This window comes from Scyliorhinus canicula, chromosome 10, assembly GCF_902713615.1.
Source record: "Scyliorhinus canicula chromosome 10, sScyCan1.1, whole genome shotgun sequence".
In the NCBI taxonomy this organism is placed as follows: domain Eukaryota; kingdom Metazoa; phylum Chordata; class Chondrichthyes; order Carcharhiniformes; family Scyliorhinidae; genus Scyliorhinus; species Scyliorhinus canicula.
In genome coordinates, this window is record NC_052155.1 from 140,031,250 (window position 1) to 140,053,898 (window position 22,649).

Consider the following 22,649-nt stretch of genomic DNA (forward strand, 5'->3'; position numbering starts at 1 on the left):
TATGTGGAAAATATTGCGGTAACGTCCTCTTGGGTGCAAAAATTTATCCAGAGAGATCCAGTGATGGGAAAAGCGTTAGACATGATTCAAAAGGGGGCACTCTAACACATGAACACAGAGTCCAGACCATAAAGCCTATCTTGCCAGACATCTTGAGTTGACAGTGCAAAATGGAGCACTGTTTTGGGGTTTTAGATTAATATTCTGCAGTGGCTGCGAAGTGGAATTGGAACAGCTGCTCAAGGGCCATCCGTGTGTAGTTAGAACAAAGCAGTTGGCGAGAAGCTTCTCGTGGCCCGGATGGATGCCCAAATAGAGGAGAAGGTGGGGTTATGCCAATCCTGAATGTACTTCCACTACAACCTTTGCATCCATCGGAATGGTCAACCAGGCCATGGCAAAGAATCCATGTTGATTATGTGGGACCCATCGAAGTACTCCTGTTTTTAGTTGTGGTTGATCATTTGAAGAGTGGCCAGAGGTTGCCATCATGAACTCCACAGCTACGGAACAGGCCATAGAGAGGCTTCACAAGGTATTTACAAGATTTGAGCGACCTGAACAACTCGTGAGCAATAATGACACACAGTTCACATCAGCCAAATTTGAGGACTACATGAAAAGGGTGCAGCATCCGCCATATCAAACCTGCCCCCTACCATCCAGCTACCAACGGCTTAGCTGAACATCTCATCCAATTGCTCAAACATGCAGTGAAGGATTCAAGGGATAAAGGCTCTCGACCTAAATATTTCAGAAGCTTCCTAATGACGTACAGAAGCACTATACATTCAACAAAAAACGCACGAGCTACACTGATGTTAAAACGGAAACTTCACACAGTTTGACCTTTTTGATTGCTCAGATAGTCAGGCAATAACATCAGACGCAAGTGGCTAGAAGAGAACAACATTCCCAAAGCAGAGTCTTTGACTGTGGGGATCATGTTCTTGCGAGAAATTACACTTCAGGTGAAAAATGGACTCCTGCAATTCTATTAGCCAAACCGGTTCTGAGTTCAAATATGTAAAATCTGACAATGAACGAATTTTGTGTCGGCACGCTGTCTGTACGTAGTGAGAGTACAGAATCTGTACCAGATGTTTTCACCACAGAGTATGGGTAGTGACATGCCAACTTGAGGACTACAACTGCCAAAATTACAGAATCTGTTAGGACAGAATCTTCTGTTCGGAGAGAATCATCCATGCTGCCAGAGACATTTTCTGAGTTGGTTTTTCCAGATGTAACAGACCTACTAATGCACATACATATCCATAACGTAGCAATGTGTTGGATTTGCGTTAAAGTGTCTGATTAAGTAAAGATACCAGGGACACTAAAGGAGTAAAGAGGAAGGGGTGTTGTCGGAGTAACACCACTGGCTGATGTAATGTGTGTTATGCAATGATATCATCAGACGTTTCGCTGGCTTTGGAAGTTCACCATTTGTACCCTGTTTGAACAGCATCTTGTAAATAAACCCCTTGCACTGTTATACATACTCGACATGTGCCACCTCTGATTTCTTCCCTTTGCGGCTACAGCAATGAGCATAACATCATAGAATTGTTGGTCGTTCTGGGTGAGTGTGCTTAACACTCAATTTGTCTCTGTTTCTTTACTTAGCTCTGGAGTCGCCAGGTGTCGTTAAGACACCGCCACAAGTTCAAGGTGAAGTTCAAAGCAATAAAACCATACACCAATTAGTAAGTCCAAACAACTGAGTTTATTATAATACAATTATAATAACTACCCATGCACACGCTAAAAGGATTAAACTTATTCCTACCGCTAAATAAACTAATACTTATCTCGAAGGAACTGCTGGGTCAGGGAACAAGGCCTCTTGCTCTGCTCTGGTCTGCAGACTTCAGGTTGGTATAAGTTAAAAGGGGTCAGGAGTGTCTATCTCTGGTAGTGATCGTTGTGAGGCACTTACTTGTTGGCGGCTGCTGTCCGAACTCTCTCCTCTCTCTTGTTCAAGGTCTTCTTGGCAAAAGCTGGTCGAGGTGCTGGTCCATGGAGGAGTGCTGGTCAAAGAGAGAGGAGGGCTGGACAAGAAGAATGAACCATGTGTGGGACCTGTCTTTTATAGGTCCCAGGGATCCGCGCCCCTTTGGGTGGACTCCCTTACCTGCTTGGAATCGATTGGGTCTCTTCCCAATCGATATGTTTGAATCCCCCAATAATGGGGCAGTTCCTCGGCCACTGAGGCGGTTCTTGGGACTTATTGTTTTGGGCTTCTTTGGCGCCGAAAAGTCTGGCCTTCCATTCAATGTATCGATCTGTGTTTAACTTGTTTCCATTGTATCTGGGGATCGCCCGGTATCGCCTCATTAGTATGTTAGCTGGTTTCTTTTCACAGTGCTGTCTGGTTTCTGCAGCAGTCAAAACTGGTTTCTGCAGCAGTCCAAATATACAAGCGCTTTGCAAGCTGCTTGCTTTACAACATGTCCATTTTCCCTGCATTCCTTGCAATCTTCCATTTTGTGTTGGGCAGTGGCCACCCCAGGTGGCTACATAATTTACAGTGCAGAAGGGGGCCATTTGGCCCATCGAGTCTGCACCGGCTCTTGGAACGAGCACCCTACCCAAGGTCAACACATCCACCCTATCCTCATAACCCCACCCAACACTAAGGGCAATTTTGGACACTAAGGACAATTTAGCATGGCCAATCCACCTAACCTGCACATCTTTGGACTGTGGGAGGAAACCGGAGCACCCGGAGGAAACCCACGCACACACGGGGAGGATGTGCAGACTCCGCACAGACAGTGACCCAAGCTGGAATCGAACCTGGGACCCTGGAGCTGTGAAGCAATTATGCTATCCACAATGCTACCGTGCTGCCCTCCTCCTCTCTCTCTCTCTCTCTCTCTCCTCTCTCTCTCTCTCTCTCTCTCTCTCTCTCTCTCTCTCTCTCTCTCTCTCTCTCTCTCTCTCTCTCTCATCTCTCTCTCTCTTGAGTGCAGTCATTGTGACATATCTTCAAGAGTATTTGCGGAAAGACTTATTATTATAGTGTTAGAGTTAATCCTTTACATCTTGCAGCACAAAATTAGACCTTTTGGCGTATCATGCTTTTGCCACCCTTTTCAAAAAGCTGTCCAATTTAGTCCTCCCATCTGAAAATTATTCCTCTTTGTGTACACGCCTACTTGCCTTTGAAGTTTAAATGGAATCTGCTTCCATCACCCTCCCAACCCAAGTGGTGCGTTCCTGATCATAACAAAACTATGAAGAAAAATAATGTCTACACGTTTCTCATCTAGTTATTTTCGCAATTACTTTACTTCTATGTCCTTTACAAGTCTATTCCTATTAGCTTTATCAAAAGCTCTTGTTTTTTTTAACCTTTTTTGCTCAATGGAGAACAATCCCTATTTCTCCAATCTATCAACCCTGCTATTTTTTATGGTACCCCCTCCAAGACCTTGACATTTTTCCTAAAGTGTGGTGTCCAGAGTTGTACACAATACTTTAGCTGAGGCAAAAACAGTGATTTGTAATGATTTAGCCATGATTTCCTTGTTTTTGCTTTTACGCACCTCTTATTTGAAGCCAAGAATTCCTATATTTTTCATTAACCGGCCTACCAACTTACCCTGCTGCCTTCAAGGATTTGTGAATATGTGCTTTCAGGTCCCTCTGTTCTTGCACCCGTCTCAAAATTGTACCTTTTATAGGGCAGCACAGTGGCACAGTGGTTAGCACTGCTGCCTCACGGCGCCGAGGTCGCAGGTTCGATCCCAGCTCTGGTTCACTGTCCGTGTAGCGTTTACACATTCTCCCCGTGTTTGCGTGGGTTCACAGCTATTGCAAAGTATTTTTTCAGCCAAGTGAAAGACTAAAAAGGAGGGAGAGTCCAAGTGGAATGAAAAAAAGTGTGTGAGGGGGGTGGGGGTTGTGAGGGAACTTGCACTTTTATAGCTCTAAACTGTGCTCCAGAAAAGAAGCAGCAGTACAGTTCATTGAGGCCACATTATAAGACATCCCAGGAATCTGGAGCCTTCAGCAATCATGCCAAGTAGGTGGCGGTGTGAACAGTAATGAAGGTGAGTCAGAAGGCAAGGAAAGCTTTTACCAAAGTTGCACACAATATTTCAAGTGTGGCCTCACCAAGGCCCTGTATAATTGCAACAACACATCCCTGCTTCTGTACTCAAAATCTCTCGCGATGAAGGCCAACATATCATTCGCCTTCTTTGCCGCCTGAATGTTTACCTTCAGCGACTGGTGCACAAGGACACCCAGGTCCCACTGCAAACTCCCCTATCCCAATTTACAACCATTCAGGTAGTAATCTGCCGTCCTGTTTTTGCTTCCAAAGTGAATAACCTCACACTTATCCAAATTGTACTGCATCTGCCATTGATTTGCCCAACCTGCCCAGATCATGCTGTCGGATCCCTTATTCCTAATCACAGTTCACGCTACCATCCAACTTGGTATCATCTGCAAACTTTGAGTTGTTACATTTTGCTCCCTCATCCAAATCATTAATATATATTGTGAATAGCTGGGTATTCATCATTGAGTATCCATCGCTCTGTTTACACCCATTCAAATAATTTTCTTCATTTTTCAAAATAAATTTAGAGTACCCAAATAGTTGTTTCCAATTAATGGGCAATTTAGCATGGCCAATCCACCTATAAGGCACATCTTTGGGTTGTGGGGATGAAACCCATGCAGACACGGGGCGAATGCACCCATTCAAATAATAATCTGCCTTCCTATTTTTTCTACTGAAGTGGATAACCTCACATTTATCCACATTATACTGCATCTTCCATGCATGTGCCCACTCACTCAGCCTGTCCAAATGCCATTGAAGCATTTCTGCATCCTCCTAACTGCTCACCCTCTCACCCAACTTGGTATCATCTGCAAATTTGGTGGTAATACATTTTGTTCCCTCATCCAATATTAATATATAATGTGAACAATTTGGGTCCTCGCACAGAGCCCTGCGGTACCCCACTAGCAACTGCCTGCCAATCGGGAAAAGACCCATTTATTCCAACTTTTTGCTTCCTGTCTGCTAACCAGCTTTCTATCCATCTCAAGACACTACCCGTAATGCCATGCATTTTAACTTTACATATTAATCTGCTATGTGGGACCTTGTCGAAAGCCTTCTGAGAGTCTAAATAAACCACATTCACTGGTTCTCCATGGTCAACTCTACTAGTTACATCTTCAAAGAATTCTAGTAGATTTATCAAGCATGACTTGCCTTTCATAAATCCATGCTGACTTTGTCTGATTATACCATTGCTTTCCAAATGCTGTGCTATGAAATCCTTGATAATGGACTCCAGCAATTTCCCTACTACTGACATTAGGCTCACTGGCTTTTTAAAAAATAAATTTAGAGTACCCAATTCAATTTTTCCAATTAAGGGGAAATTTATGGTGACCAATCCACCTACCCGGCACATTTTTGGATTGTGGGGGTGAAACCCACCCAAACATGGGGAGAATGTGCAAACTCTATAAGGACAGTGACCCAGAGCCAGGATCGAACCTGGGATTTTTTTTCATAGAATTTACAGTGCAGAAGGAGGCCATTCGGCCCATCGAGTCTGCACCGGCTCTTGGAAAGAGCACCCTACCTAAGGGCAACACCTCCACCCTATCCCCATAATCCAGTAACCCCACCCAACACTAAGGGCAATTTTGGACACTAAGGGCAATTTATCATGGCCAATCCACCTAACCTGCACATCTTTGGACTGTGGGAGGAAACCGGAGCATCAGGAGGAAACCCACGCACACACTGGGCGGATGTGCAGACTCCACACAGACAGTGACCTAAGCTGGGACCCTGGAGCTGTGAAGCAATTGTGCTGTCCACAATGCTACCGTGCTGCCCTTGCTATGGAGGGAGTGTAGCGAAGGCTTACCATGCAAATTCCTGGGATGGCGGGATTGCCATATGAGGAGAGAAAGTTAGGATTGTATTCATTGGAGTTTAGAAGAGTTACGGCAGCACAGTGGCACAGTTAGCATTGCTGCCTCACAGCGCTAGGGACCCCGGTTCGATTCCCACCTTTGGTGACCGTGTGGAGTTTTCACTTTCTCCCCGTGTCTGCGTGGGTTTTCTCCGGGTGCTCCAGTTTCCTCACGCAGTCCAATGATGTGGAGGTTAGGTGGATTGGACATGCTAAATTGCCCCATAGATAAAGTTACAGGGCGGGGGATTGGGCCCAGAGAGAGAGAAAGGGTCGGTGCAGACTGGATGGGCCAATTCTGTGCTGTCAGAATTCTATGATTCTTCGAGAGGCTATCTCATAGAAACTTTTATAAAATTCTAAAAGGATTAGGTAGGATAGATTCCGAAAGAATGTTCCCGACGGCGGGGGGAGCGAGGCCATAGTTTGAGGATAACTGGATTATTTTAGGACTGAGGTGAGGAGAAATTTCTTCACCCAGAGTGTGGTGAACACGTGGAATTCACTACCACAGAAAGTAGTTGAAGCCAAAACATTGTGTAATTTCAAGAAGGAATTAGATATGGGGGAGGGGGGTGGGGGGGGGGGGGGGGGGGGGGGTGGAAAAAGGCAGGATCAGGGTATTCAACCCAAAAAGCAATACAGTGCCGTTAGATAGCGGGGTCATTCCTGCTACTCCAAGCACTGGGAATGGCCTCACTAATCCTGTCCAGAACGGACACTGATTTTTAAAAATTAGGTTGTGCCCATTATATTTGCATTGATACTGCATTCATAACGCAGGAATAATAAATGTGTGAACGCAGGCAATGATTGTCTGGGGACCATCAGTACTAACCTTGATAGATATTCATTATACAATCTTCCGGATTCAAAGCGGAGCTCAGCAATATAGATCATAACCACCACTCTCATTTCTTTCAGAGAACAGATGCTGTTAATAGTTCTCCTGTTGCTTTGGATCGCTCAGGATACAGAGGAAAATGGTGGACCTAACATTATAGTCTCAAAGGTTTAAAAAAAAACTTCAAAATTGCTTAGTACAGGAAACACTCCAGGCAGAGATGGAGTAACAGCAGAACATTTAAATGCCCTTGGAGAAACAGAAATAGAAGTGATAACAGAAATTTGTGATCAAATTTAGACACCAAAGGACACATTCCAAGTGACTCAATACGTTCATTATACATTAAGATACCTAAGAAACCTGAAAGCAGTGGAGTTCAGTTATTGTAGAAGTCATAATAGAAATAAATCTCATACTTGAATCAGTAATTAGTGAAATGCAGTCTGGATTTAGACCTGAAATAGGAAAAAAAAGAGGGGAATATTTATAGAACATAGAACATACAGTACAGAAGCAGGCCATTCGGCCCATCGAGTCTGCACCGACGCACTTAAGCCCTCACTTCCACTCTATCCCCGTAACCCAACAACCGCTTCTAACCTTTTTGGTCACTAAGGGCAATTTAGCATGGCCAATCCACCTAAGCTGCATGCCTTTGGACCGTGGGAGGAAACCAGAGCACTCGGAGGAAACCCACACAAACACGGGAAGAACGTGCAGACTCCTCACAGACAGTGACCCAGCGGGACCCTGGTGCTCTGATGCCACAGTGCCATCCACTTGTGTTATCGTGCTGCCAAAGAATTTAACCAAAGAAGAATCTTTGAAAAATATCTAAAATATGACTATTTCATATGTTTCACAGATTATGAAAACATCCACTGCGCTACGTGCCGCCCAGCTTTTATTTTAATAAATAAAGATCAATGGTAGAAAATAGATGTTTTTGAAAAGTGGTTGCTAAGACGCGTGTTTAAAATTCCATGTCTGGACCATAAGAAAAATCAAAAGGTTCTTGAAATTGGAAGAGCAAAAAGAACTCTTAAAAAGTGACACGCAAACAAAAATGTCAGTTGTTTCAACCATTTGATCAGAGCTGAAAAGCTACGGAGATGTATTTTTCGAGGGAAGTGTGTAGGGAAGCAGAAAGAGGTGTTGACCTAGGATGATCGTCACTATTTAATACATTGCCAAGTTTTGTTATAAATTGCAAACTCTAAAATTGTACTCCCTATTCTAAAGTCCAACACAATCTATATATAACAAGAAACACAATTATGCTAATAGTCTTTTAATGCATATGCTTCTGTGTAGAAAAATAGCCAAGAGATAGGAGACAGAGTAATAGTGAGCATATATGTTTTCTTGACTGGAGCTAAGTATGCAAAAGTGGTCATTTTCTACTCTTTTGATGCCATATGTCTCTATTTTCCAAAATAGTCTGCATTGAGATACTTTTTTTTCTCAAGTATCTTCTTAAGTCTTTGTAGTGAACACCTGCTCTACTTTTAACAGTCTCTGCTACTTCAGCAAATAACTCCGATTAGATAGACATGATTTGCCTTTAACAAATCCATTCTGGCTGTCCCTTATTAACCTGTACTTCTCCAAGTGAGAAGGAATTTCGTTGTAGACCGTGGTCTCCAGTAGTTTTCCCATCACTGGCATCAAATGGCTGTTGTGAACAGGTTTTTTCCTTTTTATTTTGCAATCCTCGAATTTTCTATCAAAGCTTAATCGTAAACTATCTCCAGCCTAGCTTCCTTCAACAACCTAGCTGCCTCCTACCCAGACCATGTGACTTGTGACTAAACGGAAGCAGCAACATACTAGAGATAAAATGAAATGATCTCACAACTGATGGATCAGATCAATAACCTGCAGTCTCTTCCATCCAGTCATGAATGGTGGGAAGTAATTGTAATAACCTTGTCAAGATCAGTGTTCAAACACTGTACCTGTCATAACATGACAGGTCACGGGACACTAATGAAACCGTAAGCAGGTCATGGGACACTTATCAGACTGGGAGTTGATGTTCCCAATGGGCCCCAACCGACGGGCGGGGCTGTTATGGACCAGGGTTTAGAGAACCCCAAAGTAGATCATGGAGTTCACCTGACCCACAACTTTTAATAGATTGTGGTATGGGAAGCACACGGCCCACTCTACAGGTGTGGTACAGCAGAAATGGAAAAGTATCTTTTTAAAGCAAAACAATGTTTATTCTATGAACTCAAGTTAACTTTTTAAAAAACATACAGTGAACATCTTAGCAACCATCAATTCAAATACAACCCCCAAAGAATACAACACTAATTAATCCTTGAGCTTTCTTTTTAACATCCATAAGACTTGAAACAAAACCTTTAACAGAAGCATCTCAGGTTTAACATCACTACTGAGAACAGTTACTACGTTGAAATCAGCTAACGGACATTCATAAGCTTGCAGAGATTCACACACATCCTGCTGTGATTGCAGCTTCTCCAAAACTAAAATGAAACCAAACCCACCCTGCAGCAAAAAGCCGAAAGCGAAAGTAAAAAGCTGACAGACAGCCCAGCTCCACCCACTCTCTGACATCACTGCAGTAATAAACAGCCATTTCTTGAAGGTACACTCACTACAGATATTTATATACATACCCATTTCTCAAAGGTACTCTCAAATGACAGGGGGGTGGCGGGGTTGCTGAACTGTGAGCTGTCCCTGGTAGTAGAATAATTGCTCTGCTGCATTAAACCTTTTTCCTTTAAATTCAACCTGTTTGACTTGGTATGGACTCCGACTTTCCAGACATTATAATAATATCCTTTTATTTACATAATGGAAAGTCCAATCCCAGGGACCTACAGAATACAGGCCCGGGTTGAAGCAGCGAGTTTTAAATTCCCGCTCTTTATTTCCCATTCGGCGAGCTCCCGCCCGCTCACTAGGGAAGTTCACACTCCACGAAGCCCATGGGAAGATCTATCAATGATCCTTCGTGGCCACCGTAACAGTAATTAAACAACTCTAGTGAAGAGGAGGCTTCCTGAACATTCCCATCCTCAACATTGTTGGAACCCAGCATAAATATTGAAGACAAGTCTCAAATCCACACAAACCGTACTGAGTAGATCATCTATCTGCAGTCTATAGCATCACAGATGCCAGTCTTCGGTCAATTCATTTCACTCCACATGGTATCAGAAAGCAGCTGTGCACACTGGATATATCAAAAGGCTATGGGTCCAGACAGCATGCCTGTTATAGTGCTGTAGTTCAAAACTAGCCACATTAATCCAGGCTTTGTTATTCTTTCATGGGATGTGGGTGTCATTGCCTTTCTCTAATTACTCTTGGCCATTTCAGAGGGCATTTAAGAATCAATCATATTGCTGTGGAGCTGGAGTCACAGGGGAAGGAACAACAATTGAGAATAGTTTCATGGTCACCATTAGATTTTATATTCCAGATTTTAATTGAATTCAATCTGCCATGGTGGGATTTAAACCCGAGTTCCCTGGGTCTCCGGATTACTGGTCCAGTGACAATTATATCACTGCCAGTGGCTGTTCCAGCTGAGTTCCTGGAATCTAACAAAGAAAACTACAGCACAGGAACAGGGCCTTTGGCCCTCCAAGCCTGCTCCAATCATGCTGCCCGTCTCAACTAAAATCTTCTACACTTCCGGGGTCCGTATCCCTCTATTCCTATCCTATTTGTGTGTTTGTCAAGATGCTCCTTAAACGTCACAGCGAGTTCCAGGCACCCACTACCCTCTATGTAAAAAAAATGCAATGTCAAATTGGATAATTACCATGGGAGGTTGATACACAGCTAGAGTCAAATCTACTCTTGTTGCCACTAATATCTCCCTAGAATAAAATTAGCTTTTTGATGACCGAGCCGATTTGAGAGAAATCGGAGCGGACAGAAACGGGGCGAACAAATGATATGAATTATAATCGGAATGGTAAAATGAGCATTACACAAAGTTATTTGTTTCCTGCAAGTGAATTGCTGAGATAATTGTGGAAACAAAAATTGCTGTTAATTTGCTGAATAAAAGCCAAGCTGTCAGGAAAAAAAAAAAAAATTGGATAATTACCACTGTATGTCCTGTCAAAAGTGGCCAGGATAAATTTAATCCCAGCCAATTGCCGCTTCAGTAGCCTGCTGTCAATCATCAGTAAAGTGATCGACATAATTGACCGCAATGCTATCAAGTTGGTCTTACTCAACAATAAACTGCGCAGCGATGCTCAATTCCGATTTCAACAGGGCCACTCTGCTCCAGATACAGTTAAAGCCTTGGTTTAACATGGATAAAACAGCTAAATTTAATTGGGAGCTTAATGACATCCTGGATGGTAGAAGATGTGTGTGAACGTTGGGGGGGGGGGGGCACAAACCATGTTCCTATGCTTTGGTCCTGTCCAAAGCTGGAGAATTACTGGAAGGAGGTTTTTAGGGTAATCACTAAAGTGGTGCACGTGAAACTGGACCCAGGCCCTCGGGAGGCCATATTCGGGGTATCGGACCAGCTGGGGTTGGAAACCGATGCGGAGACGGATGTTGTAGCCTTCGCCACATTGATCGCCCGAAGGCGGATCCTGTTAGGGTGGAGATCAACTTCTCAACCCTATGCCATGGCATGGAGGGGGGACCTGCTGGAATTCTTGACTCTTGAGAAGGTCAAATTTGAACTGAGGTGAAGGATGGAGGGGTTCTACAATTCATGGGCGTTATTCATTATGGACTTTCAAGAATTAGATTACATCGAACATTTGGGGGGAGAGGGACTGTATGTGTTAATGGTGACTGTGGGTGATTCCTGATTCCTTTTTGTCATTTGTTTATGTTAACATGCGGGCTAATGTCTGGCGTTTGGCGGGAGAATGGGATCGTTGTTATTGATATGGGGATTGACATTGCTTCGTTACTGATTGTTCATTGTTGGGTGTAAATTTGAGAGAAAATGTGAAAAAAGAGGAGAATAAAAATATATTTTAAAAAAATACATCCTGGATGTCCAGTATTTTGACTGAGCGCACCAAAAAGGAGCCTGAGTAAAACTCGAGTCAATGGAAACCGTAATAAAAAAACTGGAGACAGAACCAGCGCGGTTGTTGGAGGCCAATAATCTCAGCCCCAGGACATCTCTGCAGGAGTTTTCCAGGGCAGTCGCTTAGGCCCAATCATTTTTCACACTTTCATCAATTATGTTCCCTCCATCAAAGGTCCATGCAACTAATGATGCAGAATTCCATTTCATTTGTAACAAGATCTGGACAATGTTCAGGTTTGGCTGATAAAGTAGCAAGGAGCATTCATGCCAAGTAATGACCATCTCGAACGAGAGTCTCACCTGCTCCCGTTGGCCTTCATCAGCATTACTGTGGGGTGGGGTGAGGCCACGGAGGCATCCAACAACAAAGATTAGTATTTTAAAACGGAAACGTTGCTGGATCGGCAGCTGTGGTTGATCAGTGAGCTCAGGGGAAATGGGTGAACAGACTTTGTGCGATTTAGGATATAGCAGCGGTTAGATGAGCTGAAATTTACTGAAGTGCAGACTGGGAGGCTGGCCAGGTGAGAAGTAACAAATGCATGATTTGAGATTTGTAACAACGTGGACTGAGGTAGTTCGAAATAGGTGATGATGCATAGATGGAATTTGGTGGGGTTGGTAGTGGACAAGAAAATTGAGGGCGCAAATCTCCCAAATAATTCCCGAACATGGGGCGGGATTCTCCGCCCCCCCGGCGATTCTCCAGCCTGCGATGGGCCAAATGGCCGCATGTTTTCGGCGGGTCCCGCCAGCGTAAATCACAACAGGTCCTTACCGGCGGGACCTGGCTCCACGAGCAGCCTGCAGAGTCCTCGGGGCTTGGGGGTGGGAGGGGGAAATTGGGCAGGGGGATCTGGCCCCGGATGGTGCGCTCACGGTGGCCTGGCCCAGGATCGGGGCCCACCGATCCATGGGCGGGCCTGTGCCGTGGGGGCACTCTTTCCCTCCTCACCGGCCGTTGTCAACCTCCGCCATGGCTGGTGCGGGGAAAACCCCCCTGTGCATGTGCTGTGATGACGCCAGCACACGCTGGTGCTCCCGCGCATGCGCCAACTCGTTGGCTGGCGGAGGCCCTTTGGCTCCGGTTGCTGTGGCGCAGTGGTGCCAAACACTCCAGCGCTGGCCTAGCCCCTGAAGGTGCGGAGGATTCCGAACTTCTGGGCGGCCCAATGCCGGAGTGGTTCACCCCACATCTCAGTGCCAGAGTGGCCCGCCCCGCCGGTTCGCGGGGAATCCCGCATGGTCTCTGGTGAGAAACACATTGCGATTAGGGGCAGCAGGGTAGCATGGTGGTTAGCATAAATGCTTCACAGCTCCAGGGTCCCAGGTTCGATTCCCGGCTGGGTCACTGTCTGTGTGGAGTCTGCACGTCCTCCCCCTGTGTGCGTGGATTTCCTCCGGGTGCTCCGGTTTCCTCCCACAGTCCAAAGATGTGCGGGTTAGGTGGATTGGCCATGCTAAATTGCCCGTAGTGTCCTAATAAAAGTAAGGTTAAGGGAGGGGTTGTTTGGTTACGGGTATAGGGTGGATACGTGGGTTTGAGTAGGGTGATCATGGCTCGGCACAACATTGAGGGCCGAAGGGCCTGTTCTGTGCTGTACTGTTCTATATGTTCTATATGATTCTATATGATTCCTGCCAAGTGAGTCGGCACAATGTAGATCGCAATCCACCCACACTTATAATTTTTTTGGATGGGGCGTGTTTTGCACAGGCACTTCGGAGGGCAGTGCCTAAACACACTGACAAGCCGGCGTCCACGGAGATTAGGTTGCCCTTTGTAAAGACCCACTCCACCACCATCGTTGGCATCGAGGTTTCAGTCCGTTCCGTCCTCCCCCCCCCCCCCCCCCCCCCCACCACCTCCCATGCACCCCCAACAACCATGCCCACCGGAATCAAACGCCCCCTTCCAAAAGGAGCACAGGCATTGGTCATTGGTGCCCTCTTAATGGTTCTCTGTTCAGGATCTCCCCCCGCCCTCTCCAAATTACCGGTACAATCACTTTAACTGTATCTGGAGCAGAGTGGCCCTGTTGAAATTGGAATTGAGCATCACTGCGCAGTTTATTGTTGAGTAAGACCAACTTGATAGCATTGCAGTCAATTATGTCCATCACCGACATGAGTGACACCCCCACTACGTTTGTCGCCGCATGCTCCACCCCGTGATAAATTGTCACCACCAGAGTTCCAGGGGACAGTACCAGTCCCCGATAACGCAAGAGCTACAATGTCCTCCGAGCCCCTTGCCGTGGTCATCACGTCTGGTGTCCAGTGATGTAGACCAGTGATGATTCCCATCAGCTTTACGCTCTTCCAGCAGGTTGGAGAATATAGGGAGCCGGGAGAATCCGGCTTCAAACAATACCCGGCATATTTACGAGGAAAGGTTGAGGGTGCTAGACCTTTTCTCATTAGAACAGAGAAGGGTGAGGGGCTACTTAATCGAGGTTTATAAGATCATCAGGGAAATAGATAGAGTAGACAGTCAGAGACGTTTTCCCCGGGTGGAACAAACCATTACAAGGGGACATAAATTTAAGGTGAATGGTGGAAGATATAGGGGGGATGTCAGAGGTAGGTTCTTTACTCAGAGAGTAGTGGGGGCATGGAATACTCTGCCTGTGGAAGTAGTTGAATCGGAAACATTAGGGACCTTCAAGCGGCTATTGGATAGGTACATGATTACGGTAGAATGATGGGGTGTAGATTAATTTGTTCTTAATCTAAGGCAAAAGTTCGGCACAACATCGTGGGCCGAAGGGCCTGTTCTGTGCTGTAATTTTCTATGTTCTATGTTCTATTTAAATTAGGATTGAATTACGTGAATCTGGTTCAAGCCCAGAGAAGGCATGAATGAGGATACATCACCTGCAGCGGCCGGGAGCATTGCCTTCTGTTTGGCACAGGTCGCAAATCCAATTTTGAACCCCTCCCAATATTCTCCCGACGTAACAGGATTGTTGCAATGCGCAAAGTGGCCGGAGAATCGCTCCGATAAACTCAAAAGATCAAGGGGCCCGGCGCAGAGGAACAAAGGCACCTCCCCGGAATTAACCTGCCTGCCGATTGGTCGCCCCGAACGCCGGCCTGGCCACTATGGAGGCCCCCCCCCCCCCAAGAGTCGGAACCCCCCTCCCGCCCACTAGGACGGCCCCAGCAGCCAGAACGCCGAGGTCCCGCCGGGTAGGACCACATGCGAACGAAGCCTGCGGGACTCAGCGGGCACTCGACCCGTCGAACGCGGAGAATTGCGGCCCCCGACTGGCGCTGCGGTGACTACGCCGGTGCCATTGGCGCCGATTCTTCGGTTGCCAGAGAATCGGTGACCCGGCGTCGGAACGGCGTCGCGGGATCCCAGCGTGGGACCGGAGAATCCCACCCCAGCTTGCCTGGAATGGAGAGTAGGTTATACGAGGAAAGGCTGAGGGTGCTAGGCCTTTTCTCAGTGGATCGGAGAAGGATGAGGGGCGACATGATGGCGGTTTATAAGATGATCGGGGAATAGATAGAGTAGACAGTCAGACTTTTTCCCCGGGTGGAACAAACCATTACAAGGGGACATAAATTTAAGGTGAATGGTGGAAAATATAGGGGGATGTCAGAAGTGGGTTCTTTACCCAGAGAGTAGTGGGGGCATGGAATGCACTGCCTGTGGAAGTAGTTGAGTCGGAAACATTAGGGACCTTCAAGCGGCTATTGGATAGGTACAGGGATTACGGTTGAATGATGGGGTGTAGATTAATTTGTTCTTAATCTCGGATAAAAGTTTGGCACAACATTGTGGGCCAAAGGGCCTGTTCTGTGCTGTATTTTTCTATGTTCTATTATCTGCTGTATCTGCATATTAGTTTTCTGCGATTAATGCATGATGACACCCATGGAGGTCCCAACACACTGACTCCGTGGGAAATGTTCGGGAAATTTGAACTTCTGATGGGCAATTCCTCTGCTCGCCAGAACCCTCTGAGGAAGTCACTAACTCTGAGTTAGCAGTCCAAGACTTCGAACAGTTCCGACTTATTTGGATGGTTACCCAGGAAATGTAGGAGAGAAAAATCCTGGCCTAAGTCCTGGGTAACTAACTCTGCAGTTGACGCCTCTAATTAACCTGACTCGCCTTGACCTGACAGCCCCCCCCCCCCCCCCCCCCCCCCCCCCCCCCAACCCACCTGCCACCCTACACACTTACCCATTTATCTCACCTACTCACTTGTGTACTTACTCACTCACTCGCTCAGTCACTGAAACACTGAGAAGCTGCGGACCTTAAACAAATTACAGCGACTAGGGCTGCATAACGGGGATATGGCTTCTGCTGCCCCCTGTGAGGGTTCCTGCACTGAGGGAGTTCTGCAGGAAGTCGAAAACTTTTCAATGTCTGCAGATATGTGAGTCGTTTTCTGTCTGATCGTAGTCGGACTTGGGTTATGCCTCTGATTGAAAGTTTGAAATCATTCTTACTGAATCTCATTACTGTGTATTTTTCCCATTAATTGTAATCTGCTGCATATCTGCCCATTTTCCCAATTTATTCAGATTTCTTGTTTTTGACTTGATTCATCTCTATTTGAAACATTCCGTCCTCCTTAGATTTGTTTCCTTTCTTAGCGCCTAATCATTTTTACTGTAAATGGCATCCTGCTAGCAACTCGTGTCTTGATCGCCAATCCCCATTCATGACTGCCAGTTGTCTTCTTAAGTTTATCCAATATTCTGTAAACCTCAGAAGCCTGTCTATTTAATCACAAGCAAAATACTGTGCATGCTGGGAATCTGTAACCAAAACAGAAAGTGATGGAAAAACTCATGCATTAAATAGTGGCGGCATGGTGCACAGTGGTTAGCACTGCTGCATCACAGCACCAGGGACCCAGTTTGATTCCAACCTCGGGTGACTGTGTGGACTTTGTACATTCTCCCCATGTTTCCTCCGGGTGATCCGGGAGTTTCCTCCACAGTCCAACGATGTGCAGGTTAGGTGGATTGGTGGTGATAAATTTTCCCGAGGGTGGGATTTCAGGAATAAGGTCGGGGGGATTGGGCCGAATGGTCTTTCCAAGGGTCGGTGCAGATTCAATGGGCCGAATGGCCTCCTTCTGCACTGTAGGGATTCTATGAAATATGCAATTTTGGCAGCTAGTAGAAATAACTGATTTCCAGCAGCCGCCAGACTTGTACATTTAATGCCTTGCTATTTTGTAAACTAATCACTTGTGTGTGGCATAGTATCAAAAGCCTTGCTGAAATCTAAACCTAATATCCATGGAATTCCAGTTGTCAGCTGGCTCTGACTGGAACAGATAAATCCTCGTTTGAATATTTGCTACCACCACCAAGTATCCGTACTGAATCCCCCAAACCATAATCAGACCTATTTAAGTGTTTCATTAGCCCTCTTTTAAGTGTGCCATTTAATAATATACCCACATTGATTGATAAGCTCAGTTATCGGTAAGGCTTTCAATTCTTAAGCACTGATTTCATTTCACATGATACCTTAAGGACAATAACAAGGACATATTGTTTCTTTTCTGTATTCTTACTTGAAGTCTACTCGGTACCTTGTCTTCCTTTATTTGCTATTTCCCGATTGTGCCATCGGTATTTGTGTTTTGTTTTCTTTAATGCTACTTCCATCCTTTTCCCTCCATGCCCAGGATGTGTTAACTTGCATCCTGGGTTTATTGCTCACAGTCCCCTACATAATATAGAAAAGAAGAATTGATTTGGTGTATTTACATTCCTTTAATGAGACATTTCTTTACTCGGAGAGTGGTTAGAGTGTGGGATGGACTGACTGCTGTGATAGTGGAGTCGGACACTTTAGGAACTTTCAAGCGGTTATTGGATAGGCACATGGAGCACACCAGAATGACAGGGAGTGGGATAGCTTGATCTTGGTTTCGGACAATGCTCGGCACAACATCGAGGGCCGAAGGGCCTGGCCTCTGCTGTACTGTTCTATGTTCTATGAATATTATTCTGCCTCTGAGATATTTCAGTGACTCACCTCCCATTCCTTTTTTCTCCTACTTGCTGCAAATACATTCCCTGGTACTGTTGCAATTCCTGAACCTATTCCTGTTCAACTGCAGTCATTCATAATCTGCCAGTAAGGATGAATCAGTTTGTGTTTCTAATCAGCAATATCTTTAATCTGATTTGTTTTGAAACCTCCTGTGATCGCCAGGAGAATACTTTGGTGTTTAAATGTTGCTTTAGCCTTCATTAGGTTATTGGAATTGTACTTTCAGGCTCAGACTGCACGAGGAAAAGGTTATCAAAGATCGGCGATATCATCTTCGAACCTATCCAAATTGTTTTGTCGCTAAAGAATTAATTGATTGGCTTCTAGATCACAAAGATGCTGCTGAGAGGGACATGGCAATCAAATTGATGCAAAAACTATTGGACCACAGTGTCATCCATCATGGTAAGTTCACACAAATGTCAAAATACTCCTTTTAATGGTAACACTTCCTGTAAACAAATGTTCTTTATTTGTTGAAAATATTTTATTACGGCATATATTATTGTAACAATTTTCCAGAGGAAAAAACAACAAAGCAAATAGCATCCAACCAACAACCAACCCCAGCCAACATGGCTTACATAAACAATCCCCCGTTCCCACTAACTATTTCCCAGCTCAATCAGCCCCCCATGCCCCCTCTTTCCTTTTACACCCCCCCCCCCCCCTTTCTGCTGACAGCTTAATTTTCCCTGAAGAAGTAGATAAACAGCTGCAGCCTCCGGGAGAACCCTATCATCGATCCCCTCAGGGCGAACTTGATCTTCTCAAGAAACCCGGCCATGTCACTAACCCATACCCCCGATTTCGGGGATTCCGAGTCACTCCACGCCAATAAGATCCATCTCGCGGCTACCAGGGAGGCAAAGGCCAAAACATCAGCCACTCTGACCCCCCTGGTCTCCCGGGTCTTCGGACACACCAAAAATCGCCACCTCTGGACTCAGAACCACCCATACCTTCAGTACCTTTGATGTGACATTGGTAAATCCCTGCAAAACTTCCCTAAGCCTCAGACATGCCCAAAACATATGGACATGGTTAACGGGCCCTCCTGCATACCGCTCACACCTATCCTCCACCCATTCAAAGAACCTGCGGTTATAACCTGCCTGCTTACCACTGGCTGGCGACTAACTCCCACAATCGTTTGGGAATATGAGCTTCCCCAATGAGGGGGCGGGGAAATTATTAGCAGATTCCCAGCATAAATAAAGCTGGCTAGTTTGGAATCGGCTAGAGGAGAGTGAGCAGCAAGGGAAGTTGCTACTGCTGTTGTGTGTGTGTGTGTGTATATATATATATAATATATATATATATATATATATATTATAAATATGTAATTGTAAATAAATGTTACTTCTTTCTATCCTTCAACTCGTGCTGGATTCTTCATGGCTCTCACAAAACTGCTCATAGGGGCCACAGCGCCTTGTGGATCACCTTAAATTGTATCTGGCTAAGCCTGGCACACAACAAGGACGAGTTGACTCTACTCAGGGCATCTTCCTACAACCCCGCCTCTAACTCCCTGCCCAATTCTTCTAACTACTTCTGCTTCACCTCCCTGTTCGGGGTCTCCTCCCACTCCATCAGCTCTTTATAAATTTCCGAGACCTCCCGGTCTCGACATTATCTTGTCCTGTATCCCCTGGGGAGGCAGTTGCAGAAAGGTTGAAACCTGCCTCCGCGCAAAGTCCCTTGCCAGTAGGTAGAGGAACCCATTCCCACCGACAGCTCAAACTCATCCTCCAAGCACGGTGAGCTGCCGTCAATAAACAGGTCCTCAAACCAATTGGTCTCAGCTCGGTGCCATCTCCGAATCCCCCCATCAAGCCCCCCCCCCCATGCAAACCGGGGGTTGCAACAAATATGTGTCCTTACCGACGCCCCCTCCAACCCCATGTGCTTCCACCACTGTCCCCACACCCTCTAGGCAGCCACTACCACCGAGATTGTGGAGTACCGAGCCAACGAGAACGGCAGAAGTGCCATTACCAGTGTCCCAAAACCTGTGCCCCTATATGAGGTCGCCTCCACCCACTCCCACCCATACCCCTCCCCCACTACCCACTTGCTATGTTCGCCGCCCCGTAGTAGTTTCTGAAATTTGGCAGAGCCAGCCCACCTTCCCCTTGACCCCACTCCAGCAGCGGCCTCTTTACCTGTGGGGGAAGAGATCACCACATTCACACTTTTAAAGAAAGCCTTGGGGATCATAGATCATAAGATCATAGAATTTACAGTGCAGAAGGAGGCCATTTGGCCCATTGAGTCCGCACCGGCCCTTACAAAGAACACCCTACTGAAGCCCACGTATCTACCCTATCCCAGTAACCCCCACTTAACATTTTTCTGGACACTAAGGGCAATTTATCATGGCCATACCACCTAACCCGCACAGCTTCAAACTGTGGGAGGAAACCGGTGCACCTGGAGGAAACCCACGCAGACACGGGGAGAACGTGCAGACTCCACACAGACAGTGACCCAAGCCGGAAATAGAATCTGGGACCCTGGAGCGGTGAAGCAACTGTGCTAACCACTGTGCTACTGTGCTGCCCCAGGATAAAAATAGGCAACCACTGAAATATAAACAAAAAGCTCGGGAGAACTGTCATCTTTACCATCTGCACCCTCCCCGCCAGTGACAACGGGAGCGTAACCCACCGTCTAAAGTTCTCCTTCATCTGCTCCACGAATTGAACCAAATTCAGCTTGTGTAGCAGCTCCCATTTCCGCGCCACCTGGATACCCAAATAGCGAAAGCTCCCTCCCACCACCTTGAATGGCATCGCCCCAAATGCCCTGTCTTGTCTCCTTGCTTGAATCCCAAAAACCTCACTCTTTCCCAAATTCGATTTGAACCCCGAAAACCGGCCGAATTTCCCTATGATCCCCATAATCTCTCCAATCCCACCCAATGGGTCAGAAATATACAAAAGTAGATGGTCCACGTTTAGGAAGACCCTGTGCTCCATTCCCCCCCCCCCCCCCCCCCCCCCCCCCCGTACTACCCCTTGCCAGTCCTTTGACGCTCTCAACGCAATCTCCAATGGCTCTATGGTAGTGGGGAGAGCGGGAGACATCCCTGCCTCGTCCCCAGTGCAGCCTAAAATAATCCGAGTTCACTCGGTTCATTTGCACACTCACCACCAGTGCGTGGTACAACAGCCGGACTCAGTCTACAAAACCCTGCCCAAAACCAAACCGCTCCAGGACCTCCCACAAATACTCCCACTCCACCCGGTCGAAGGCCTTCTCCACATCCATGGCGACCACCATCTCTACCTCCTTCCCTCGGAGGGTATTGTAATCACATTTAGCAGCCTTCTAATGTTCGCCGTTAAATGCCTCCCCTTCACAAATGGTCCTCCCGTATCTCCCCTGGCACACAGTTCACAATTCGCGAGGTCAAGATCTTGGCCAATAGCTTGGCATCTACATTTAGAAGGGAGATTGGCCTGTACGACCCACATTGTTCCGGGTCCTTATCCCACTTCAGGATCAGGGAAATTGAGGCCTGTGAGATCATTGGAGGGAGTACCCCTTGCTCCCTAGCCTCATTAAATGCCCTTACCAGCAGGGTCCCCAGCCCTCCTGAAAACATTTATAGAACTCCACTGGATACCCGTCTGGCCCTGGGGCCTTGCCCGACTATTTCGCGTCCAGCCCTTCCACCACTTCCACCAGCCCAATTGGGGCCCCTAGCCCCTCCACCAACTCTTCTTCCACCCTCGGAAACTCTGTCCCTCCAAAAGCTGCCTCATCCCGTCCACCCCGGCTAGGGGTTCCGACTCATATAACTTGCAATAAAAGTCCCTAAACACCCTGTTCACTCCTACTGGGTCCAAGATCGTACTCCCGCCTCTGTCCCTGACTTTCCCATTCTCCCTCGCCATCTCCCGTTTCCTTAACTGGTATGTCAGCATCCTACTAGCCTTCTCCCCATACTCGTACATCAGCCCTCTTGCCTTTCTCAACTGCCCCACCGCCTTCCCCATAGATAGCAACCAAGCTCCATCTGCAACCTCTGCTGCTCCTTCAACAAACCCGCCTCCGAGTACCTCCTGTCCATCTGGAGAATCTCCTTCACTAACCTAACTGCATCCGCTCTGCTTTCTCCCTGTGTGCCCATATCGATCTAAACTCCCCTCTCACCAGCTGCCGAGACCTCCCCGTATTGTTTATCTCCACATACCTCTGAATGGCCTCCCTCACACGCACACAGACCTCATCCTCTGCAAATAGCTCTCCATCCTACATCTAACCTCCAGTGCAGACGCATTTATGGTAAAATAAACATTTCCCCACCCAATCTTCACACGCCACAACCATCTAACACCTATCCACCACCCCTCCCCCCCCCTTTGGATTGCTGCTTCTGCTGACATTTTAATTTCGCCCGAGAAAATCGATGAGCGGCTGCCACCTCCGAGAGAACTCCAACATTGACCCTCTTAAGGCAAACTTTATTTTCTCGAGTCTGAGAAACCCAGCCATGTCACTAACCCAGGTCTCTACACTCGGGGGCTTCGAGTCCCTCCACATTAACAAGTTCCGTCTCCAGACTATCAGGGAGGCAAAGGCCAAGACGTCAGCCTCTTTCGCCCCTGAACTCCCGGCTCTTCCAGCACTCCAAAGATCGCTACCTCTGGATTCGGCACCACCCGTGTTCCTAGCACCGTGGATATTGTCTTCGCAAACCCCTGCCAAAACCCTCTGAGCTTCGGGCATGCCAAG

General features: G+C 46.6%; 1 protein-coding gene and 1 non-coding gene across 6 annotated transcripts in view; both read left to right on the forward strand.

Annotated features, from left to right (window-relative positions):
• deptor (DEP domain containing MTOR-interacting protein) overlaps positions 1-22,649 on the forward strand; it is a 123,597-nt gene that overhangs the window by 19,165 nt on the left and 81,783 nt on the right. For 4 of the 5 annotated variants that reach the window (XR_005462134.1, XM_038809798.1, XM_038809796.1 and 1 more), the window contains exon 3: positions 18,130-18,308. Coding sequence is in view for 4 of the 5 variants with exons in the window: in XM_038809798.1 (XP_038665726.1) it covers positions 18,130-18,308 (179 nt within the window). In the remaining variant the exon portion in view is untranslated. The remainder of the gene's footprint in view (positions 1-18,129; positions 18,309-22,649) is intronic. The other variant, XM_038809799.1, reaches the window with a different exon arrangement.
• LOC119972996 lies at positions 10,618-10,749 on the forward strand. The gene has a single exon (XR_005462218.1).